This window comes from Camelus ferus, chromosome 16 (assembly GCF_009834535.1).
Source record: "Camelus ferus isolate YT-003-E chromosome 16, BCGSAC_Cfer_1.0, whole genome shotgun sequence".
NCBI classification, from domain to species: Eukaryota; Metazoa; Chordata; class Mammalia; order Artiodactyla; family Camelidae; genus Camelus; species Camelus ferus.
Window position 1 is genome coordinate 19,927,763 of NC_045711.1, and position 23,596 is coordinate 19,951,358.

At 56.0% G+C, this 23,596-nt stretch overlaps 2 protein-coding genes and 1 long non-coding RNA gene across 3 annotated transcripts in view; 1 reads left to right on the forward strand and 2 right to left on the reverse strand.

Moving 5' to 3' along the window:
• The window catches only part of TBCD (tubulin folding cofactor D), a 123,595-nt gene that overhangs the window by 63,482 nt on the left and 36,517 nt on the right, over positions 1-23,596 (reverse strand).
• Positions 12,876-21,868, forward strand: ZNF750 (zinc finger protein 750). Its single transcript, XM_006174248.3, is given in 5 exon segments — positions 12,876-13,032; positions 19,135-19,424; positions 19,426-20,443; positions 20,446-20,713; positions 20,821-21,868. Coding segments are annotated over 4 exon segments (2,052 nt in total). The 5' UTR covers positions 12,876-13,032; positions 19,135-19,286; the 3' UTR covers positions 21,449-21,868.
• On the reverse strand, positions 21,932-22,920 carry LOC116669355. The gene is made up of 2 exons (XR_004326753.1): positions 22,837-22,920; positions 21,932-22,629 (listed from the first exon to the last, which is right to left on the reverse strand). It is a non-coding gene; the product is annotated as an uncharacterized LOC116669355 (long non-coding RNA).

Genomic DNA, 23,596 nt, shown 5'->3' on the forward strand with positions numbered 1-23,596 from the left:
GAACTGCACCTCCCGGTCCAGAGCCCCTCCAACCTCTGGCCTCAGTGACCAGTGGCAGGCTTCCTCCCCGGCGTCACCCTCAGGTCAGAAGGCAGCCATCGGGGGTCTCAGGAGTGACAGCCCACCCCACCGGTCTGCAGGCCTGGGGCCTCATCCCGTAGCCCCCGGAGCCTGCGCTCCCAGTCTGCCCCTTCCTAGTGAGCTGGGAGCTCCTCCACCATCTCCCCTCCCCTCAACAAAAACCAAGTATTTGACTAATGGTTTGGATAAATATGGGTTTTTCTAATCTTAAAAAACAATATTTAAGACATTTGCATATCTTAGTTCCTCTCACCGTTTATTTCAACAGGTGATGAAGGCTCGGAGTCCCGCACCCACAACTGCACAATCCAGAAGCTCTGAGAAGAGGGGCTGGGATCTTCTTTGGCAGCAAAGCCTGGCTGAGCTGACACGGGTCAGCCTACAGTGTGCGCTCCCCTCCCGCTGTGGCTCTGGCCACGTGCTCTGTAGGAGGGCGCCTGTGTCAGCTGTGGGCGCCGCCTGGACTCCACGGAGGGCGGAGGCCACACAGCCGAGGAACCCACGACCTGCCTGGGGATGAAGAGGTCTTGACTCTGAAACACCCCCACCTCCAGGGGCTTTAAAGGAGGAACTAGGAGCTCCGCCGGGAGACCCGAGGGCTTCCACTTCCAGATGCCGGGGCGTCTGTGCCGGGGCCGCGACAAGAGCTGCCCGGTGTTTAGGTCACGGGGAACTTGAGACTGACGATGTCTGTCTATTACTGAGAGATCAGAATCTAAACGTCCAAGTGTTCTGAAGGCCCGGGACAAAGTCAGAGTGCAGAGGCTGCAGAAGCAGAAGGGAGCTGACACCAAGTCTGGTGGGCCTGGCACGCTCGGAACCTCCAGGGCGGCTGAGGAACTTCGTCTCAGGGGCGCTGAGAACTTCAGCTCACCGTGCCTAAGGACAGCGGCAGGAGACCTCCCCCAGCCCAGGTTTGGCCAGCACGTGGAGTCCGGAGCCCTGCCCACACCATCCTGCACCCTGCCCCTGCACACAGTAGGTCCCAGTCGGTCGCGAGTGAATCTAAGTGTTTCTCTCTCACTCTTTCTCCAAGAACAAACATCCTTTGCAATGTTTTAAACTGCTTACGCAGTTTCCTCTTGGAAATACCTTCTCAACATCTCACCCAAGCACATCCTTCTTCGTAGATGAAGGACGGCAGAGAGACGCCTCTCCGCCCCTTTTGAAACGGACTTGCCGTCCCCGATCTTCGTCTTCTCCCAAGGTGAGCTGCACCAGCAACAGTGCAGCTGCAGGGCAAGCTCTCCCTCCCTCACACGCCTGTCCCCCAGCCGAAGGCAAACGTGCCCAAGCGTTCGGGCTGCGAACACGTTACGGTCGACACAAGGAAGGACAGGGACAGATGGGCCTCCGACGTTCAGAAATCCCCAGAGCTGACTGATTTCTTCACCACGGCGGGGACCAAGTGCTCTAACTCTCGGCTGGAAAACTGTGCTCAAGGTCAAGTAAAATTGTTTGCTTAGAAACGATCCTCAAGACATACAACCTTCTGACATACTTTTTCATTTTTTCACCACTGAAACCCCACCTTCTCAGACGTTCCCTCAAAATCAAGACATTCCATTCCTCCTAAGCCCCCTCCCAGGCCTCACGCCAGCTGCGAGGGGGGCTGCGGGGAGGAGCGGGCAGCCCCACACCCGGACCCCGTGGGGCCAGGGCTGCCCGCTCTGCAGCGCCTGCGGCCGCAGCCCACACTTCCCGCCGAGTCAGGGCTGTGCGGGAGCAGCTGTCACCTCGTCAGCACCGCAGCGCCTGGAGCGATGCCACCAAACGAGGCTCTCCCCTCTCGCAGCCGCGGTTTATTAAAATCGAGCAAAAGGACACCATGGGTACCCAGGAAAGCCGTGACCAGACACAAAGCCATCCCACTAATGTCACCCACACCTGTCCAGGTGCCCACCGTGCCTGCCGGGGTCAGGACTCGGGGACAGGGACGTGCCCTCCCAGCACCCTGAAATGAGTTGACGTGAGAACTGCCATGGGACAGCCTGAACCCTCCGGATTAAACCCACACAGTTGCTCCCCACTCCTTAGTCCAGCACAGCCAGCACGTCTCCCGGCTGTCACAACGGCCTCCCTGGGGGCCCACCTGGCCTCGATCCGTGTTCTGTGTCAGAACTCCTTCATTTCAAGCCACCTGAGTCATGGCACTTGGCCAATTAAACTCTCCCTGAGCTCTGAACCACCCTCCTTTGCAGGTAGAGATAAGGCCTCTCTCCATCTCTGCCCCCACCCACCCCCACCCCCGGCACGAGGACCAGTGCCGGTCCATCCTGTCCCTTCGCCAAAGGCCACCGGACAGGGAGGGGAGGGAGCATGGCTGTGCTGCTGGCGCAGGAAACACCCACAGCTGATGACAGAGTGGCCCAGGCACAACAACTTGAAAGAAGCAAAAACAGTGCTCAGGAGAATTAGAGGCTTAACCGGGAGTCAGGACGAGTTCTGCCACTGACTCACAGCCTTGGACTCCGGCCGCAGTGCCCAGAACTCCCCCAAGGTGTCCATAGCACGACTTTAGAACCACCAGGTCTGGAGGACCATCCTGTTGGAGACCCCGCCTCGCCGAGCTGAGGGTCACGGGACCTGACACCCAGCATGCAGGAGGCCCGAGAGAGGCTGCGCCACCCGAGGCCGCGCCACCCGAGGCCTGACGGCCAGCAGGACAAACATTGGATGACAGGCCACTCGGGTCTGATGGGTGACGACCCTGCACCCGCCAGGGCCCAGCTCATCAGGACAGGTGTCTTCTCCCGTCTCACTAGCCAGGGCACTGCTCTGGGCAGCCGGACAAGGCAGCGCGGACGGCAGACTTCCGACTGCAGGCCTGGACTCCCACAGCCACACTGTCTGACCTGCCCCCGTGAACCCCTCACGCTGACCTCCCCTAGAGTGACGCACACAACACGCCTCCCGCATGGCTGTGCCTGGTGGGGAGAAGTCCCACCAAGTACAGGCAGAACTTGGCCTCGTCCCCCCTTCATCCAAAAACTGGCAAATACCCCCAACCATGGGCCCATCCCCGTGACAGCCAGGCAGAGCCCCATCCTCACTTCCTCTCCACGCTCCAGGTGCGAGATCAGCCCTGAGCACTTGCCTGCGGCCCACTGCACCTCCACCAAGAACGGACCCGCTTCAGGGCTACACTTCGACACCCAGGGCACCCAAGCACAGAGCCGTCTCCACGACCCTGCAGCAGCCGGCCTGCTGGGGAGAAGTCAGGGCCTGTGCCCGCTGGGCCACTCCCCAGGCTCCTTCCCGGAAGCCCGAGGCTGCGGAGCAGGGCCTGCCCCGGTGCCAAGGCAGAGCAGCGCGGCCCCGGGGCTCTTTGCAGGACTCCAGTGAGGCCGAGCCGGGGCAGGGAAGCACCTGCAGCCACCCGCCCCCGAGGAGGCTGGCACCCGGGGCACGCAGGCAGCCCTCACGCGGCAGGAGTGCGGGGCAGGCACAGAGAACACAACCGCCTCTCCCGGGGAAACGTGAAACCACCTCAGTCGAGTCCTCGCCCTGGGGCAACCTGCCGCCCAGACGTGTCACCAGGAGACCTGCTAACACACCACAATCACGAGCAAACCTGGAACTCACGTGCCTGGACCCTCCGGCTCCTTCCCTGTGTAACCCCCATCAAACCAGCCGACCTGCACTGCATCCAGAACCCCGAACAGGCCCGCTGCTGGCAGAAGCCGATGACCAAGTTACAGAGACGCAGAAATAAGCTGAGCAGGTAAAGTGCTTTTCCAGGTCAAAGGATTTCCCATTAAAAGATTCAGAAAAAGATTTTCCATCAAAACAGCATAAATATTACCCAAGTATCTAAAATAATAAACTCTGTGCAAAGACATTACTTTCTGAGCGCACCGCACATGACTAACACACCCCCAATCAAGTCACTCCTTGTTCATAAACATCACAATCTTAGTTTTGACCCAGATTATGAATTTCAATTCTTAAAAACAACACAGATAAAACCACGACACCAAGGTCTTTAAATTTACGAGGCTCCCACACGTACGTCAAGTATAAACACTGAACATCTACCACTTTAAACGTGCTTAATACTTTCCTTCTTCAAACTATAAATTCTTTCATAATCTCAATTCTAATTGGAGAAGTATCAAACACCTTAAAATAAAAACACTAGAGATACCCTTTAAAAACCCGTACGCACACACTTCACACCCTCGGAAGCGGCGCAGATAAGAGAACTAAGATGAGAGCTGAGGTAGGGAAATTCTTACATTAAAAATGACACAACATGCAAGTCAGACAGAGAAGGACAAATACTATACAATAACACTTCCACGTGGAATCTTAAAAAAATGTTACAAAGGAACTTATTTACAAAACAGAAATAGATTCATAGACACAGAAAATAAACTTACGGTTACCAAAGGGGACAGAGGGTAGGGGAGGGATAAATTAGGAGTTTGAGATTAGCAGATACAAACTACTATACATAAAACAGATGAGCAACAAGGTCCTACTGTACAGCACAGGGAACTCTATTCAGTACCTTGCAATAACCTATAATGTTAAAGAATCTAAAAGGAAAAACATGTATGTGTAACTGAATCACGTTACTGTACACCCAAAACAAACACAGCATTGTAAATCAACAGTACTTTAATTGAAAAAAAAGAAAAATGACACAAATAAGATCAAGAAAATAGACAACCCACAGAACTGGAGAAAACATCTGCAAACTGTGTATCTGATAAGGGTCCACAATCCAGCATACACAGATCGTATAGGGTCAGCAACAAAAAGACAAAGCAACCCAGTCTTAAAATGGGCAAAGCAGGGCGGGCGTAGCTCAGTGGCAAGGTGCACGCCTAGCACGTGCGAGGTCCTGGGTTCAATCCCCAGCACCTCCTCTGAAAACAAATGCATAACGGCCAGGTAAGGGAGCAGTCACAGGGTCTGGGGTCTGCTCGTGCACGACTCTGACGGGCCGATGTCGGGGGAACAGGGAGTCAACACTACTAACCCCAAGGTGCCAGCAGGTCTGGGGGCCACGTGCTCTAGATCATTAAGCAGTTAATTTTCAGCCTCTGAAAAACTCAGGAAATAAACACATGAGATACGACTATCTGGGTCCCCTCAGAGAGGAGCTGCAGCAGAGGATATGGGGAGGGGTCTGTCCTGGGAAGGCCCCACAGGGTCCTGCTCGGCTACAGGCTGAGGAGGGGTCCGCGAGGCAGACAGCCCACAAAAGGGGTCAGAGCCCAGCAGGGTGAAGGGGTGCCCCTGCAGAGGGGCAGCTGGGCATAGGGATGCAGAACCTGAGTGGGTGAGGGGCCCCCAGGGGTGTCAGTGCCCAGGCCGGTCAGGAGGCGCCCACGTGGAGGGAGGCCTGGCAGAGACATCCACACAGGGAGGCAGCCTGGCTGGCAGTGCCAGCACAAAAAAGAAAAAATCACCTAATTTAAACCGAAAGGAGCTTAGATAGTGGAACTTTCAAATTACGGTCCTATAAAACCCTACATAAAATGTCTCAAAGATGCAGTGAACAATGAGCTACAAATAAGATTCCTGTTGAGCTGTAACGCACACACAGCGCCGCGTATTAACTCACTGCACGTAACGCACAGACAGGCACCGGGATCAAAGGACAACGTCCGGCTTTGACAGATGAGACCGGCAGGTGAGAGAACCAGGCGACACAGGAGAGAGACACCACGACCCAGGGAGAAAAGGAGACAAGACACGAAGAACGAGAAGCATGGAGACGGCGTCCCAGAGGGAGAAGAGAAATAAAGAGACGTCCACTCCTGGACACATCACGGGAAGACCGGAAAACAAAGAGGCGGCTCCCAGGAGCCGCAGGAGACGAGGCGCAGCGGCGAACAGGAGGTCTGCACGCAACAGGGAAGCCCCCAGGACAACTGCTGGGAGCACACCTGCCGAGGAACTTCTAAAGCCAAAGAAGTGAATCTGTCCCAAAGCGGGGGCCTGCGACGCAAGAAGGAACCCTGAGCACGACAGATTCGAGGTCCGTGCGGGAGCGCCTGAGCGCTGCCTTACCACGTTTGGTTACGGCGGCCCCAGCAATGAGCCACACCACACGGGGTCTTCTTCAGCAAAAGAGACGAGACCCTGACAGGCTACGACGCGGACCAACCTCAAACGTCATGCTAAGGGAGAGAAGCCAGTCACAAAGGACCACGCAGTGCACGAGTCTGTTTAGAAGAAACAACCAGAATGGGCGAATCCAGACCGAAGGCAGATCAACAGCTGTGTGGCGCTGAGGAGAGCGAGGGTTTCGGGGACAGCCAAGGGGCATGGATGGGGTCCTTTTGGAGCAATGAAAATGCTCTAGAACTGACTCTGGGGACAGCTGCACAGCCCTGTGGACACACAAAAGCCACGGACGGCACACTTCAAACAGGTGACCTGTACGGAACATAAATGACATATTAATAGACCTGTGTTTAAAACCTCTTAGGCAGGGAGTTATTGTCCCAATTTATCAATAAAGAACACTGAAGGACAGAGAAGTTATCTTTCCACTTCCACTTGGGTCAATTCTGATAAATTGTATTTTTCAAGGGACGTCTGTTTTATCCGAGCTATTACAGTCAGCAGCCAAGACACTCTGACACATGGGTTTCATCTCCACAGGACCTGCTTCAGAGCCCGTCTTGCCGTCCACACTGCTGCTCTGCTTCCTCTGCTCACCATCTGTCCACAGACTGGGAAGCTTCCCGCTGCGGTCGGCTTCCTCGCCTCTGATCTCCCGGACCTGTGTCTGCTCGCCACTGTCTCCCTGGCACTGGGGGCCCTTCTCTGGTCTCACAAGTTTCTGAGGCAGGTCAGCTGCGATCTCTGCACAGGGCAGGAGCCTGAGAGTCAGCTCGGCCGCCCGCTGGCTGCCTCTCTTCTTTTTCATAAACTATGTTTAAAAAAGGAAAAACCATTCTTGGCTCCAAGGCCGTACAAAAACAGACCAAGGCCAGACTGGGCCCGAGGGCCACAGTTTCACAATTCCTGCTTAAGGTTTTAAATTTCCCTGAAGTGTACTATCAGCTGCATCACAAAAACTTTGATATATAATTCTGTTACTGCTCAATACTGTCTTTAAAAAAATTTTCATTATAAAATTTCGATTGAGATTTCTTCTTTGATTCATGTGTTACATAGAAACCCACAAGCTTTCAAACTAAAACCTCATGTCTCACTTCTATTTTTCCGTACCTGACATTGAGCTCTGGTCAAAGAATGTAGCCTGAACACCCAAGGTTCTTTGAAACGTCCTGAGACCTGTTTTACAGCCTTGCCAGGAAGTGTTCCTGAGACTAAGGAGCCCCCGGCCGCAGCTGCAGAGCCCAACGCGAACCTACGGCACCAGGCCTGTTTCTCTGTCGTCCGAGTCATACACACAAGGCTCCCGCTGTTTCATTTCCTAACTGAACTGTCCACAAGACAGAGGGGTGTTTTGAGCTCTCAGGAGGACCCTAGGTTCGCCCACTTTCCCTGCCGCCCCACTGACTGCCGCTTCTCACGGCCTCCAGTACAGCTTAGGCACCTGTGCCAGTCACAGGTGACGCCAAGTGACGCGTTTTCCCAGGGGTCACAGCAGACGTGGGGCCAGGGCCCCAGTGCCCACTGCTTCTGCTGTGGGACCTGGTATCAGGAGGACCTGGGCACGGGGAGGGGGCAGCAAGGACAAGCAGGCCCCGGAGCAGGTGCTGCAATGCCCACACCTACCCTCCCACCTCCCAGCCTCCAACCTGGAGGATGTGGGCACAGGGGAAGGGCCCGCACACGTCACCTCAGAGCCGCCTGAGCATATGGGGCTGGGGCGGGGACCTGCGGGGGGGAGGGGGGAGACCCTGCACCACAGGCGGCCAGCAGACCAGCGGCCACGCGCCGTCCTAGTCACACACCTGCCTGCAGAGCCAGCGGGGACCAGGCCGCTGGCAGAGGGCCCCACTCACCCCAGCAGGCACCATGTGAGGCCAGGGCAGCAGCATAGTGGTGGCTGTGGGCAGGACCATCAGCACCGCGGTGCGGAGAGAAGAGGGCGGTCGTGCGCGAGGCTCCAGATGAGCCTTGCCCTCCCGTCTGCATGATACACATCACAACGTCCAGTACCCAGCAAGCACTCAGGTGAGGATTCTCCCTCAAACTGTTACTTCAATTATTTCCAGCAAGTACATCCAACAGCAGGCCTGGAACAGCACCAACCCTACTGGCTGAGGGTCTGGTTTAACACCCACAGTCAGGACACATGGCCTTGGGCCACTGTGACCACCAAGCTCCCAGAAACTCAGGCGGGGGCTCCTGGAGAAAGAAAGGGCCAGTGCAGCTGCCAGTGGGGCTCTGGAAGAGAGGGAGGACTCCCCGAGAAGTCAGAGCCCCAGCCTGGGCCACGCACATCTCCCTGAAGGGACAAGGCTGCGGGGGCGGAAGCCTACGCCAGGCCATCCCCCGGGTGCCTGGAGAAGAAAAACTCGGTCACGTTAAATTACATGAGAAGAGGGGGGAGCGTATAGCTCAGGTGGTAAGAGTGCATGCTTAGCATGCATGAGGTCCTGGGTTCAATCCCCAGTACCTGCTCTAAGAATAAATCAATGAGTAAACCTAAAAACCTCCCCCCACCAAAAAATGAAAATAAAAACAAGTCACGTAAGAAGAGTAGGCACACGAGGGAGAGTCTCAGATGTAACTGAAGGATGAGCAGCTCAAGAACTTGGGACAACAGACCTAAAAGGACAGTACCCGCAGAGAAGGCTCGGAACAGTAAACACGTGAACGGAAGAGCAGAAGCCACGGCGAGGGAACGGGGAAGATTTGGAAAAGAACCGATACAAATGTCTGGAAGTAGAGGGAGGAAGGATTCTCGCTGTGGACGGAGCAGGACGGTGGCCCTGAGGGACCGGAGCGTGGGGCACTGACGCGCTATCAAGCAGAGTGAGGGAGGGGCTCAGGGGGCTCTTCGCTGTCGTTCACTGGTGTCACCTGCAGCATGAGGAAGAAAGGAAAAGAAACTTACGCGCCAATTTGTTTCCTGGTCCTTGTTCAATCTAAGTGACTTCTGCATGTGGCTGTGAACATACCAAAATGACACATAAAAAGCACCTTTTAAAGACGAATTCAATGAAAGGAGACAAATTATAAGCAGCCTGAGAAGGGACCAGTGAGCATCCTAAAACACAGGCACACTGCTGCGGGGTGGGGTGAGAGGAGGGGCGAGGGGGGGGGAGGGGAAGAGGAGGGGAGGGGAGGGGGAGGGCCAAGGAAAGCTGTGGGAACCCTCAGAACCTGGCCCAGACTCACAGCGTGAACGAGGTTCCCAGTCAAAGACAAAACCAGCTGAAGCTCGTGGTTTCAGGCTTCACTTGAGACCAGAAGGCAGAGCCCATCGCACGGGGCTGGGCTTCGTGGCCCCCTCTAAACCCAGAGGCGCAGAATCCCTCCCTGGCCCTTCCTCCGCCCTGGCGCCCGAGGTGCTAGGAGCGCCAGGTCCAGCGCAGCTCCGCCAGGCTCCACCTTCCTTGGGGGTGGGGGGAGCATGGGAGCCATGGGTACAAAAGCTGCCCACGGGCCACACACCAAAACCAGCAGCCACACAGCCACCGTTCTGGAGCCCCGGGCACAGGACAGCCCAGCCGAAGAAGGGGCCTGTGCGCCCCCTCCAAACAGAGCAGCTCCACTTCCACATTCAAATGGTGGCATTACTGGAGTAACAAGCAAATTAAACCCCAAGTAATGAATTACACACCTCAGACTTCCAGTTACCAATGAAGCCCTCCGCTCACTCATCAGAGGAAGTAAAGTGGCCGACACTAAACTCCCAGAACACCTCACACAACTCGACCTACCTTGCAAGCCGGCCACAGAAACTCTACTTTCATTTCTATTGCCCAGAAGCAAAAATCCACTGACATCTTCAGCATGTTTTTTAATGAGAAGCCACGTGCTTCGCCTGGGAGAGACGCCCCAGTTCCAGCTCCCACGTGGGCTGGCGTGAGCCCCGCGCTCCCCACTGGGCCTCCCGGGCCCAGCTTCACACTCAGCTCCACTGGGGCCCAGGCGCCAGTCCCTTCCGGGGCAGCCTCCTGGAGCAGGGAACAGGCGAGCAGGGCCAAGGCAGCACCTCTGAGCAGCACGAGGGCCCCAGGAAAGTGGAGGACCCTCCAGGACACAGCCTCCCCTCCGTAAGCAGACCCCAAGGCCACAGGCCAGCACAGAGCTCAGAGACGCGGGGAAAATCCTCCTCGGCACCAAGGCCCAGCGTGGAAGGGGCAGCATGGAAACAAGGCAAGTCCCAAAGAGACGCACAGCGCCAGAGGGCCCGGCCGGACACTGCGGCCCCAGGGCCAGTGCCCCGGGTGGGCTTCCCCTCTACGGGGCCACGTCCACATCCAAGCGAGCAACCCCGAGGAGCACCGCGGACCTCAAGAGCGAACACACCGGCCTGAGGTACACGGACCCGGGGCAGCGCCACGGCGCCTCAGCCCCAAACCTCCTGCAAGACTCAACTCTAGCCCGAAGCCTGGAGAGATGTCTGTCCTCGGCCATCTTGCCCTTAACCGAGGCTCAGTGAGCAAGTGTGTGCACACGTGTACACATGGATGTGTGCACACATGCAGGTGTGTGCACGTGTGCATGTATGTGCACGTGTTAAGCTGCCCTCCCTCCAGCAGCCTCACTGCCCACCTCCTCCCAGGGGAGCAGCGTCCTACCTGCTGGCCTGAGCCACGACACCTCTCCCGTGACCCCCGAGGTACCATCTGGGCAGCGAGGTGCCCCTTGGCCTCAGGAACGGTTCCCAGTGCCCTCCCTGGGGCCGGGGCCATGAGGAGTCGACCTCTCAGAAGACGTGGCAGCTGGTGGGGCTGACTGCCCAACAGTGACCAAAGTCAGGGAAACTGAAATCACGTCTTGAACTTTTTATGGAGTTTCTGTCGCCCTTACCCTCCCACCGGGTGCAGCACCAAGAGGAGTGTAAACAGTAAAAACTGCCTTGTATTTATGTCTAAGGTCTAAAATATAAGTGATCTGTTTCCTTCATCAAAGACGTTTCGTCTCATGACGCAGACCACTCCCACCATACAAATGCAATTCTGTGGGATGCTGTGATTAACTCATCAGGTCCCAAGGGGAACTCCACGAGTCAAGGCCCCCAGGGCACCTTCTACAGTCGAGAAGGCTGAGGCCCAGGTCAAGGAACTGCCCCAGGTCACCGGAGGAGGAAAGAACTGAGCCAAAACTCAAGTGGGCAGCCCAGCCAGAGAGCAGGGGTCCCCCACCCTACTGGGCCATGAGCACCCCTGCCCCAGGGCAGCCCTCCCACTAGGCTCTGCTCTGTCACCCTTCAGGCTGGGTGGCCTCAGCCAAGTTACTTGCCCTCTCTGTGCTGTTTGACTCTGCAAACTGGGCGGGTGATTGTTTCCACTCGAAGAGTTGTTGCAGTGATTAAACGGATTAATGAAGACAGAATTTTAGCACAAAGCCTTACACCTAGAGACACCCAACAGATGCCTAACCCCCTGCCCCCTAAGACAGTGAACTCTCTGGCGATATAAGCAGGTGAAAGAAAACAGAAGTCCTTTGTGGAAGAAATGGAGACCCTGCAGGGAGAACCACACCACCTGCCAAAAAGCCATCATTAAAATCCTCAGGGGAGTAAGAGAAGCTATTGCAGCTACCAAATAAGAATAAGACACTAAAAAAGGAACACTCAGAGAACAAGAAGGAACTCTTGGAAACCAAAACTCCTAATAGCAGAAAAGGAAGGGTAGGAAGGGAAAGTTTAGGAAGGCGAGAACACGGAGGGCAGAGAAAGCCTGCGGGAGAGAAGTGGCGGCCCATGCAGAACCAGGAATCACCCTTTAGACCAAAATCCTACAACAGGCGTAACTAATCTGTGACGGAAGGCAACACAGCCGCCTGGTGTAGCGACCAGAACGTTCCACTTTCCGACCGGGGAGCGCTCCAGACTCGGGGCCCTGTGCCCTCGCCACAGGTAAATCCTACCTGTACGAGAGGAAGTGGGAACAGTTCATGATACGTCTGCTGAAGCATTCAGGGTAAAATGAGTGGTGTCTGCTACTGACTGACACACAGCAAATCAGTAAGACGGATGAACATGTGGATGAGGGGTGGGGGCGTGGGGGCCATGAGGCAGAGCAGGAGAATGTTCATGGCGGAATCCTGGTGTGAGCGTTCACCGCCACGTTCTTTCAACTCATCTGTACGTTTGAACTGTCTCGAGTGAAAATGCAGAGGCAGAGTCAGGATCAGAGCCGCCCCACACTTCACAGCAGCAGCACTGAAAGCACTGGCCTAGGGTTCTACGCCCAGCTGGACCATCAACTAGGTAGGAGGGGAGGAAACAGACACTCCAATCCTTCAGGGTCTCCAGACGCCTCTCCTGCGCTCAGGACCCCATGAAAATGCTGTGCTTCACGCCCGAAGGATCAGCAGAGAGGGGACGATGTGGGGTCCAGGAGACCTGGCCCCCAGTGCAGGGAACTGGTGGAGGAAACCTCGGGTGACGGGGCAGGCAGGAGTGGAGGCAGAGGTGCCAGAGAGCTACACTCTCATTTCCCATCAAGGGCAGCGCAGACAACACCCAAACCCAGGAGCAGCAAGGTGGGCGGAGGGAACAAAACTAGCGACAGTGATGCATCTGGATGACAAAAGGCAAATACCAAAACCCTCGCCCCGGAGTAAAGGTCTAGTGGGGCTCCTAATGGAGGATGGGAGGGAGCAGCCAGCCGCACCCTCCCACTGAGAGGTGGGGCCCACCCCCCTCAAACCCGGAGTCAGGTGTGACACGGAGGTGCTGGGAACAGCTCCCCATCCGGCCTCTCGGAGGACTGGGAGCCTCTGCTGTGGGCTCCTTTGAGTCCCGAGTGAGTGAGGCTGACCACCGTCCAGAGAGGCCTCTGGAGTGAAGCCAAGGGGAGGAGGAGGACCCTGCTGCCCCGGGACACGAGGCAGGTGAGTGCCCACCAAGCTGCAGACACAGGATGGCCCAGCAGAGGCCCGACTCCGGTCCCCCAAATCGCGAGACCATAACATGGGCAGTGGGTTTAAACCGTGGGTCACAGGTGGGACACCAGCAGGCGCGAGGGGTCAGGAGTCGGTGTTTCCTGCCACAAGACTCAGAACTATTTTTCACTCCCTGAACGATGTGCAACACGTCTAATTTGGGCAAAAGCAACTAAAACCTTTTTTTTTTTCAGTTCAATATAATGGCAAAGCCAAGTAAAATCTTAAGCTTAAACTGAAAAACTAAATAAAAGGCACCGCGTTGGGCAGGCCCACCCTGGCACAGGCGGGCACACCTGCCTCGCCCGCACCCTCGGAGGCGCCGGGGGGCATCGAGGCCCTGGGCGAGCAGGGCTGCGAATCGCTTGCCTGGAGTCTCGGTTATTTGCCGGGAACAGCGAGGAAGCGCGTCCCGGGCTGCGGGCGCCGGGCGCAGGGCGCCGGGCGGCGGGCGTGCGGCGGCAGGTCCCGCGGCGCCCAGGCTGCCCCCACCCTACTCCGGGCGGGAGGGCCGGGGCGGGAGGGGGACACGGGCTCCGCGCGACCCTCGGGGAGGAACGGGCGGCGGCCTCCGCGCCAGGAGACGCGCTCCCCCCGGACGGGTCCACGGCGCACGAGGGGGAGGGGAGGGGAGGTGGGGGGACCCTTCCCGGCGCCTGGACCCCCACCCCCCCTCCCGGCCCCGCGCCCAGAGGCAGTGGCGCGGGGCGGCAGCTCGGTGGGTGCGCACACACGAATCGTAGCTGCGGGCGGAGGGAATATCAGGTGCATCTCTACGCCCCGAGGGCTCGGCTCCCGCCCTTAAATCCCGCCCCCTGGCGCGGCCGCCCCAGTCTCCGGGGAGCGCGCGGGAGAGCAGGTCCGGCTTCGCGCCCGCCGCCCGCCGCCCGCCGCCCGCCGCCCGCCGCCCGCCGCCGGTGAGTACCGCTCCGCTCAGCGCGCGTTTTCCCTCGGAGCCGCGGGCCCGCAGGGCGCCTCCTCCCGCGCAGGGTCCCGGCAGCCGCCCTGCGGTGAGCGCCCTCTCCTCCCTCCCCGGCTGCTCAGGACCCAGCAGGTGCCTCTGTCACAGAACTCCTAATAAGCCTTACCCTTTACTCTGGGAGCCGGGTAACAAGCTTATCCGGGTATTCGGTCCTCGTTTCTACCATAGAATTCATAAAATTTAGACCAAAACTCAAATCTGTAGATTTATGTTACTGTGTCTGCTTCTCACCTTAAAAGTAAACTACAATAAATTCCATAAAGGAATCAGATATATGTGTAATGAGACAGTTGCTGATTTTAATTTATAAATCTTTAACTTTAAAATCTTTTGAGTTTAAAATAAGTACTGTTTTGACATAAGCTGAACAACAACAACAACAAACCCTTAACTAGAGAGAATCCCTACATACACAAGAAGGGGTTGTGTTAACCTTACAAAGTTCATGTTCCTCTAGGAAAATAATTATTGACCAAACTACTGGTCAGATTTGACTGGCGTCAGACTTCATTTAATGAACATCTGTCTGCATTTGTTACCCTGATTTTTATTTTGTATTCATAAAGTCCTTCCAGTGCTTTTAAGCGTTAATTCGTGAGGATACAGAGCAGGAGGCAGGGTGAGCTTTGAGCTTTGGGCTCTGGGGACTGACCACCATTCGAATGTTACAGCCGTGTGCGTTTACTGCTGGGAGCTTGTGTCTGAAAGTTGGGATCTTGGTCGAAACCACAGCGAGCCCCTGGTTGTTTCCTGGATTCAGTCTTCCAAACGGTGCCCCAAGAACACTGTCTTTCCCTAGGTTACGGCTGTCTTTCAGTTTACCCTTAAATTCAAAGAACCGAAAGTCTGGGAGGGAGGGGTGGTTAATCACTGGAAAAGCTCAATTGGAGTAAAACTCACAAATCTTGTTCTTGCGACACCCCAGTGGGTAGGCGACAATGGCGTGTCCTTGAGTTATGCAATAACGCCACATCACAATATTGTAATTATAGCGTGCCCTTCAAAACGTTCCACCTGTGAGGCGGCCTGCCAGGCAGCTGGACACCCCCGAGAGGAATATTGCAGCACAACTTCAGCCCAGAGGTTAGCACGCATGACAAGCATAGCTCCCCGGCACGTCACAGCAGTGCCCTGTAAAGTTAAGCTGCAATTACCTCCATTGTGTCCCATCAAAGCTAGGAAGAAGCCTCTCTCTCGCCCAGCTTCCAGAGCTCAGGCTCCTCAGAACCCTGTTAGACGTGCCAGCCACTCATGGCTGCCCGAACAGCTGGCGACCCCGTGAACTGTCCACACTTAGGAAGCCATTCAGTCACTGCCAGTTGGTGCTTCGTGGACCCCGAAACCGCAGGCCGCTTGGAGTGCTGTGCGGGCCTGGCGCCCCGACTCCCGGCCCCAAGGGCTGAGCAAGGCAGAGGCTGGCAGAGCTCAAAGGGGGTGTCCGAAATGAAGGCAGCTCAGGCTCCCCACACCCTCCCCTGCAGCGTGGACGCCACACCTGCTGCTCGGCCTGACGTGGCTCCCAGGGCCCGCCCGCCACCCTTGAGCCCAGCAGAGACCCGCTCCCGCGTTCTAGCCCAGCACCCCTGCCCGAGCTGTGGGAAGGCGTGCGACAAGCAGGGCTCCGACCCAGCGGGACGCACAAGGGTGAAAAATACTGCCACGTAAACATCCCTTTAGGGTTAGGCTAACATCTGAATTTTTTTAAATTAATCTTTTTGGGGGGAGGCAATTAGCTTTATTTTATTTACTTGTTTTTAATGGAGGTACTGAGGATTGAACCTAGGACCTCGTGCATGCTAGGCACAAGCTCCACCACTGAGCTGTACCCTCCCCCTAACATCTGAATTTTAAAACATGCTAACACCGCAGTTCTCCAAGGAAAGACAAACCCAGGGCCACTGTGTGAACCTGGAGGCACCCCTCCAGACATGTACCACCCAGGGCGAGGACAGTGAAGCACCTCTTACCACCTTCAGGAAAACCTCGTGTCTATTGCTAATCCACAGCTTACTACAAACAGTTAAAGTTCCGGATTTATTGTTTTGGCAATGACACCCTTTTTCCGCTGCCAGCAAGCAGCCAGCCTGGCAGATGTAAACTGACCAGGTCGCAAACCCTGTCCCTGTAGGTGGGGAGGCTCCCTCACCCTTGCAGACCTCACCTAGAAGGCGTCCCCCTGGAAGCTTACCCCACCTCCCTCTCCAACACTGTTGCCTTCTTATGACCAAGTGAACCTGCCGCCTCCACCAGCACCTGAAGCAGCTGTGCTCCCTTGTTTCAATTAGCAAACTGCAACCCTGAGGTCAGTTTACTCAAAGTTACTGAAACGACCGCTCCTGAGACTCCATCAATCACACCCCAGAACACTCACCTCCCAGAACACGGACAAGGAAACCATCCCCTGAAAACCTGTTTGCTGTGCCTGCAGCCTAACTGGCCGAGGAACAGAAAGTTCAGACCAAAACTGTGGGCACCACTGGACTGAAAAAAGTACATATTAACATAAAAGCAGTAATTTCCCAAACAACTCTTTTGGGTAATAGTGTGGTAACTTAGGTATTATTTGCCTCCTATAAACCACTGAGAAAACGTAATCAAAGTGGGTTTACTTAAATTTTTGCCTGGAAGTATCAGCTCCTAGAGCTGGCGTCACTGCTGTCTTAAGTCCCGAGGGGATTTCTGGTTCATTCAGGGCTCACGCGGTCTGGGCGCTGGAGGGGTGTGTCTGCGTCCTCTCCGGTATCACCAGACGCGGGCTCACACTTGATAAACGTTTCGCAGCTGTCATCATTTTGATCCTGGTACTCCCAGCTAGTGATGAAATCACCCGCGTTCAGATCTCCGCCGTAACACATCCTGTGCAATCATGGGAACCTGACTTGCAGAGGTTCTCACGCCTTCAGAACCAGGGAGCATGAGGAGACGTGCCAGCACAGGCCGCCCTGACGTACCGGGCTGGCCCCGCGCTGGCTGAAGTCGCTTCCTGAAGGGAGGCAAGGAGATGGTGCTTTTATAGCCCAGGGCATACCTGCCCCTCAAGGCAGGGAATGAACTCATAAAGAATGATTTCACGTTTTCCCTTTACAAGTAGGGAAGTTAGTAAGACGCAGAGCCATGAGCACAGGTTTAACTGTCTGTGTGGGGCTTTGTGGGGGTGGGGTGCAGAGCCAGGCACCAGGTGCCCCAGCCAGGCCTCTGTCCACCCCACACCCTGCCAACAAACACCTGCAAAGGGGGCCTGGGGCCCCTGCCCCCCCATTAGGGGGGCAGCCAAAAATCTCATTTCTCTTCCAAAATACGTGCCTGAGCACCCTGCTCTGCAGAAACTCCCGCACAGCAGAGGCTGCAGGACCCCCCCACCCCCGGCCACCTCCAAGGAAAGAAACACATCTTTGAGCAAACTGGTGATAAAACAGAGCAGTCTGTTGGGGGAGAGAGGTTTTTGTGTTTTTAAGAAATATGTATAGTTGAGTAGAGAAACCAGTTTGCTGAGAAGAAAATCGGATGGCTTTCTCAGAATTTAAGATATCCCAGTGAAATTAAAACCCGACTCCGCAGCCTTCTCACCCTCCCGCAAACTACCCATGACCTCATCTCCATGTGTGGGACGCGGGAGAGACGCACTTAAAGGTAACTGTTTCATTTTGTGAAACCAGTCTCTTAGATTTCCAGTGCATATTTCTCTATTTTTAAAAGGCTGCTTTCCAGCCGAATGTTTTAACCAACCCAATGTCTAGAAGGTGACGCTTTGCACACACAATTTCACAAGACTCAGGACTGACCATATCTGCTCATTCCTTACAGCACAACCACAGCTGAGAAGTTCTTAAACTGTTTCCTTTTAACTTTATTTTTAAGCTGTTTGAAAATATTTAGAAGCCAGATCCTTTCTACATTTTTAACGCAAAGTAAAGTGCCAGCCTTGATTCCTGGCCCGCCCCCAGCCCTCCCCACCCACAGGCTTTCTCTAAGACGCAGTCACCCCATGGGCTGGTCCAGGACACGCAGCCGCACCCGGCTGCGGAGATCCTCCCAGACCTCACGTCTTTGTTCTCAGCTTCAGGGTGTGAGGCAGAGGGCAAGCCCCGGGGTGTGCAGGGAACCCCGGCTGAGACCCCCTGTTAAGCTTGGCAGGTGGGCAGGGACAGGAAGCCCCAGGGGGAGGCAACTCCGCAGCCCCTACTGCAGGGGGAAGGCCTCAGGATCCAGCTGTCCTGGCACCACTCGCCGCAGCTTCACCCTGACCACGAGGGCTGCAGAGATTCGGTTTTGCCATTGCAGGTGTGGCCAAGAACGGCAGGCAGGCTCCCGGGCCCGCAGTGCTCTCAGCAGTCCACACACATCCAGGCCTCCTGGCCAAGCGGGGACCAACCACGCCATTCACAAGGTGAGCCGCAGAAACGCGGCAGTGAGTAAGAACTCGGGGCACTCACAGGTGCACAGAGTCACCCAAATAGCACCACGTCTGTGTCTGGGACAACACAAATGCCACAGACCAAGAAAGCGGACTTTCCACATGTGAATTTAGAAGCAGGAAGGTGGAACCACGTTTTTGAATACTCTCTGGTAGAACCGAGCACTGTGACTGAATAGGGCAGATGTGCTGAATGTTACAGTCACACTTCTCTTGCACTGAATGTGAGTGTCACACACGCACGAGCCTGGCCGCACAGGTCATGGTAGAGCCGTCAGGCCAGCAGGGCAATAGGCACACGGATGGGGCAGGACCCCGACAGCCACCCAGCCTGCTCGGTCCACAGCCCCCTGGCATCTGAGGCCTCAGATCACAGGCTAAAGGTTCCCGAAAAGAGGATTACAGGTATGCTCAGAACTGACACTAGACCCTCCACCGAACACACGCCCTTGGCCAGACTTGAGGGAACAGAGGCTGCTGGCGCAGCAGCTGGGGCTCCGATGAGGCTCGTCTCAAACCTGCCCCAGGAGTGGGGCAACCTCTGTGCTGCAGGGGCCTCTGCTCCCAGTCCTCAGTGGCCCGGGGGGGCACAGGCCGGTCTCGGTCAGCCCGCCCACCCTGTGTCCTGACACTAAGCTCTGCTTCCCCGTTGCAGCTCCTGGACCCCAGATGAGTGAGACATCCCTCATCGGACCTGCAGCCCGTGGAGCCGGCTTCAAGTAAGAGCTCGGAGAGAGAGCAGAGCAGGAGCAGACGTGCCGCCTCACAGCCCAGCGTGAACCCTGCTGGCGAGGCCGCACAGGGAAGATGAGCCTCCTCAAGGAGCGGAAGCCAAAGAAGCCGCACTACATCCCCCGGCCCCCGGGGAAGCCCTTCAGGTACAAGTGCTTCCAGTGCCCCTTCACGTGCAACGAGAAGTCCCACCTCTTCAACCACATGAAGTACGGGCCTCTGCAAGAACTCCATCACGCTCGTGTCCGAGCAGGACCGCGCCCCCCGGTGCCCCAAGCCACGCTCCTCAGACCCCGGGCCAGCTGGGCAGCCCGGCCCCACGGCCATGCCCGCCTCATCCAAGCCTGGCCCGGGGGCTCTCGCGCACCTGGACACCAAGCCTCAACACGGCCCGCCCACGGACGATACCAAGGAGAACCCAGACCTGCAGGCACGTGGACCCCACAGGGGTGCCGGGCAGCGGCCTGCTCTGCACAAGGAAGCGGCGCCCCCAAGCCCCACTGCGGAAGCCACCACGCGCACCCCTCCCTCCACGGAAGGCGCCACGCGGCCCTCAGCCTTCGTCCCCATCGGGGAGCACAGGCTCAAAGGGCAGGAGCTCACTGAGGCTCCTGAAGCGCTGGCCCCACCCCACCCTGCCGCCAAAGCTGCCTCCTTCCACGCCAAGTCCGCTTTCCACGCTCCTGGCTACCCGTGGAAAGCAGGCTCCCCCTTTCTCCCGCCCGAGTTCCCCCATAAAATCCCCTCCACCAAGGGATTTGGAGCCACTGCCCCGTACATGCACCCTGCAGTCCCAGAGTACCCACCACACTTCTACACCGAGCACGGACTGGCCACCATCTACTCGCCCTACCTTCTAGCCGGGAACCCGGCCGAGTGTGACAGCCCCCTGCTGTCTGTCTATGGAGCCCAAGACCAGAGACACTTCCTGCCTCACCCAGGGCCGCTCCCTAAGCACCTGAACCCAGCTCCGTCCACGTACGACCACTACAGAGTTTTCCAGCAGTTCCACTCCAATCTGCCAATTCCTTATGGATTTTACAGACCGGAGTCTGCCTTCTCCTCCTATGGTCTCAGACTTCCCCCCATCGCTGGCATTTCGCGGGATCAGAGCCCTCACCTACTGGAAGAAGCCACTCTGGTCTACCCAACCTCGAGTCCATCCAAGATACACTCTTCCAGCTCCCACAGAAAACACACAGAGTTTGAGAAAGAGAGTCCAACTCACGAGGCTAAGACCCTTCCAGAGACGGGCAGAGGGACCCAGAAGGGACCAAGATGAGCCCACGTGCAGGCAGTGCGGCCACAGGCTCCCCAGGAAGGCCGAGCCCCACCAACTTCACGCAGACCAGCCAGCCATGCACCGGGCTGTGCGGGCTCCCGGACCAGCCAGCCTCCAGCGGGCCGGGCAGGCTCCAAGCACCGGAACAGAGCCCCGTGGCCTTCCCACCCGAGTGCCCACACCCCCAGGCTCCAGAGAGCAGAGACAAGTCCCCAAAAAGGTAAGCGACTCTTATTTTCAAACCCTCCGGTGTCCTGCTGGCTGCGCTAACCGCCCCACCAGCGCTCATAAGCAAGGTCCTATGATGATTCCTCTTGTCTCTTCCAGCCTCGAGGCCGGCAGTGCAGAGGCCCCGGCTCAGACCGGACACACCTCTCCTGGCCTAGACCCCACGCCCTGCAGCCCGGAGGACGGCTCCAGGACGGCCCCGCTGAACCTCTCCAAGAAGCCAGAGGTTGAGCTGACGGCCACCCACACCCCTGCCTACGGAGACTTCACGGAGCCGCAGGATGTGCCCCTCAACCTCTCGGTGAAGGACCCCTGCAACGCCCTGACCCCAAGGCCATCCTTCCACAGCCCCTCACGTGGGCCCGAGCCCACCACAGCCCCCACCGCGCGGACGAAGCCAGCAAGTTCTGGGGATGCGAGCCCCGGGGAGGCCCCGGACACACAGGCAGTGGACAGCGAGGAGCAGAAGCAGACGGCAGCCGTGGCCCTCTGCCAGCTGGCGGCCTACAGCGCAGGGACCAGCCAGCCAGGCGAGGGGGAGCCCACGGCCCAGGAACTTTCCCACCACACCCCAGAAAGCCAGGAGGCTCCGTGTGACCTCAGACCCAAAGGGCAAAAGAGGACAAGTCCAAGGGATGCAGGGAAGTCCCAGCAGGGAGCCAAGAGGGCCAAGCCCAGTGACACCACCAGGGTGCTCACGCTGCGGAAGAGAACTCGGGTGTCCTAGAGCCACGGCCCCAGCGGAGGCACAGCACACACACCCCTGGCTCCCAACGCTTTTCCACCGGTCAGCTTTTACAACACGGTGTTCTTCTCAAAAAAGAACTGCAGTGAAGCTGCATTCAATTCAGTTCTCTAAATGCTAAGCATGAACGTTAAAAGGTGCTTCCACTTTGGGGTGTAAAATATTTGAATGACTCACACTTAAGACTTAATGAGTTCAACGTTCTGTAAAAGATCAAATGAAATGCATGGGACTGAAAAGTAACTTTTGGGTGTTAGCATCTTAGAGAAAATCTCTTTAAAACACTTATAAATAGCAATAGAACAAACTGTTTAACTGTTTTTCTATTAAATCTGTGTGTTCTGAGGTAAACAATTCCTAAAAAAAAAAAAAGCCAAGAAAAGACATTTCCAGCCCTAGCATCAAAATGCCGTGTGTGAAGACGCTGTGATTCGTGACAACTGAAAAACACGCTGACAGCAGACGCTATTTATACAAGTAATTTATTTCCACTGGGCAGACTGCGTTGCTGGCGAAGCTACTTGGCACGTGCGCTGTTTCTTCACCACGTTACAGTGAATTCTCTCACTCATGCAGCCTCATTTTCCACTTCCTAAAATGACGTGTATGTTGCTAATTTTCCAATAAACTCATAGGTGAACCTTAAGGATATGTAAAAAGACGACCAACATAAACTCTGGGTTATACTTCAGAGTATTTGCCTCAATAAATAATTCAATGAAAAGGAGAAAAGAGCTGAAGCCCCAGTTAGAATAAACTGAGAACAAGGGTGCACCTGTGTGAGCGGCTGTGTGAGAGCGTGTGAGCAGGAGCGTGCCCACCGTCCACCAGGGCTCCAGCCCAGCGTCGCAGACACCCGCGGGCCACGGCCTCCTAAGCTGTTGCCTGGAAGAGCCAGCAGCCCTGCGGCCTCATGTGGGCCCCTCCCCACCATCCAAGGGCATCTCAGCCAATACACCACCTGCAGGGCCGACAAAGGGCCCAGAAACAGTGGCTGGGGCTGAGAAAGCCCTCTCTCCACAAGGCAGCTGGTTTTCACTCACACTTTGGCCAAAACAGAGGCGGTCCCAACAGAGCCGACCGAGGAGAGTTCAAACAACAGGCACCATTAAAGCCAACGTCATTCCCGGTGACACGTGTGGGACAGGCCTCAGCACTGAGAGCTGAAAATTTAAAACGTTCAGTAAGAAGCTGAGGCAGAAATTCAGCTCACTCTCAGTATAAGCACCACACACCACACAGCTGAACCAGACGCTCACCTGAACAGCTGCGTTCCAGTAAAATTTCATTTTCAGTTGTCTTGATCTAGTTTCTACTAATAACTAATTCTGCAAAAACTCAATCTAGAAAAGTTCTTAAATACTCAGTACCTTTTGGCAGAACAGAACGTAACAGACTTTGCATTCACAGACATCCTCTCACTGAAGGCCCTGGAGGGGGAGACCTGTAAGAGACCTTAACTAAGTGCAGGAATACGTGACATCAGGGAAAACTCTCTGGGAAAAGTAACCGGAAATATGGGCTCAAGGAGACATGGGTAAGTCCCTGCATGTGGACGGAGGATGGTAGGTTTCAGTGTACCACAATGGCTGATCCACTGGGTGTATTTAAACAGTGGGGGGAAGGTGGAGCTCAGGGGCAGAGCGTGTGCTTAGCATGTGCAAGGTCTTGAGTTCAATCCCCAGCACCTCCTCTAAAAATAAATAATTACCTCCACTGAACAAAAAAAATTTTTAATAAATTAAAAAAAAAATAAACAGTTACGTAATAGCTTTGTTTTAAAGTAACACTATTCAGGATGGCAAAGAGCCTGCTTTGCAACAGGTTAAATTTATAAAAACCACTGATTACAACTTACAAAAGGGATGCAGACCTTGTCACAACTCTTTTCAGGCAACAGGAGTCTGAAGTCACCCAGGACGCGGGGGGGCCCTGCAGCCCGCCCAAGGTGCACCTGCAGACAACCACCTGCCAGGAGCCCACCAGGCGCGCTCTTGCCCAGAAACCAACGCACACACAGCTGCCATCGCCGGCACGACGGCCCTCAGGTTTCATACACCAGTTCACTCTGACAAAGGCTAGGATCAGGGTGCCCCTGCTCTCCAGCAGGGCCGCACGCTGCCGGGGGCA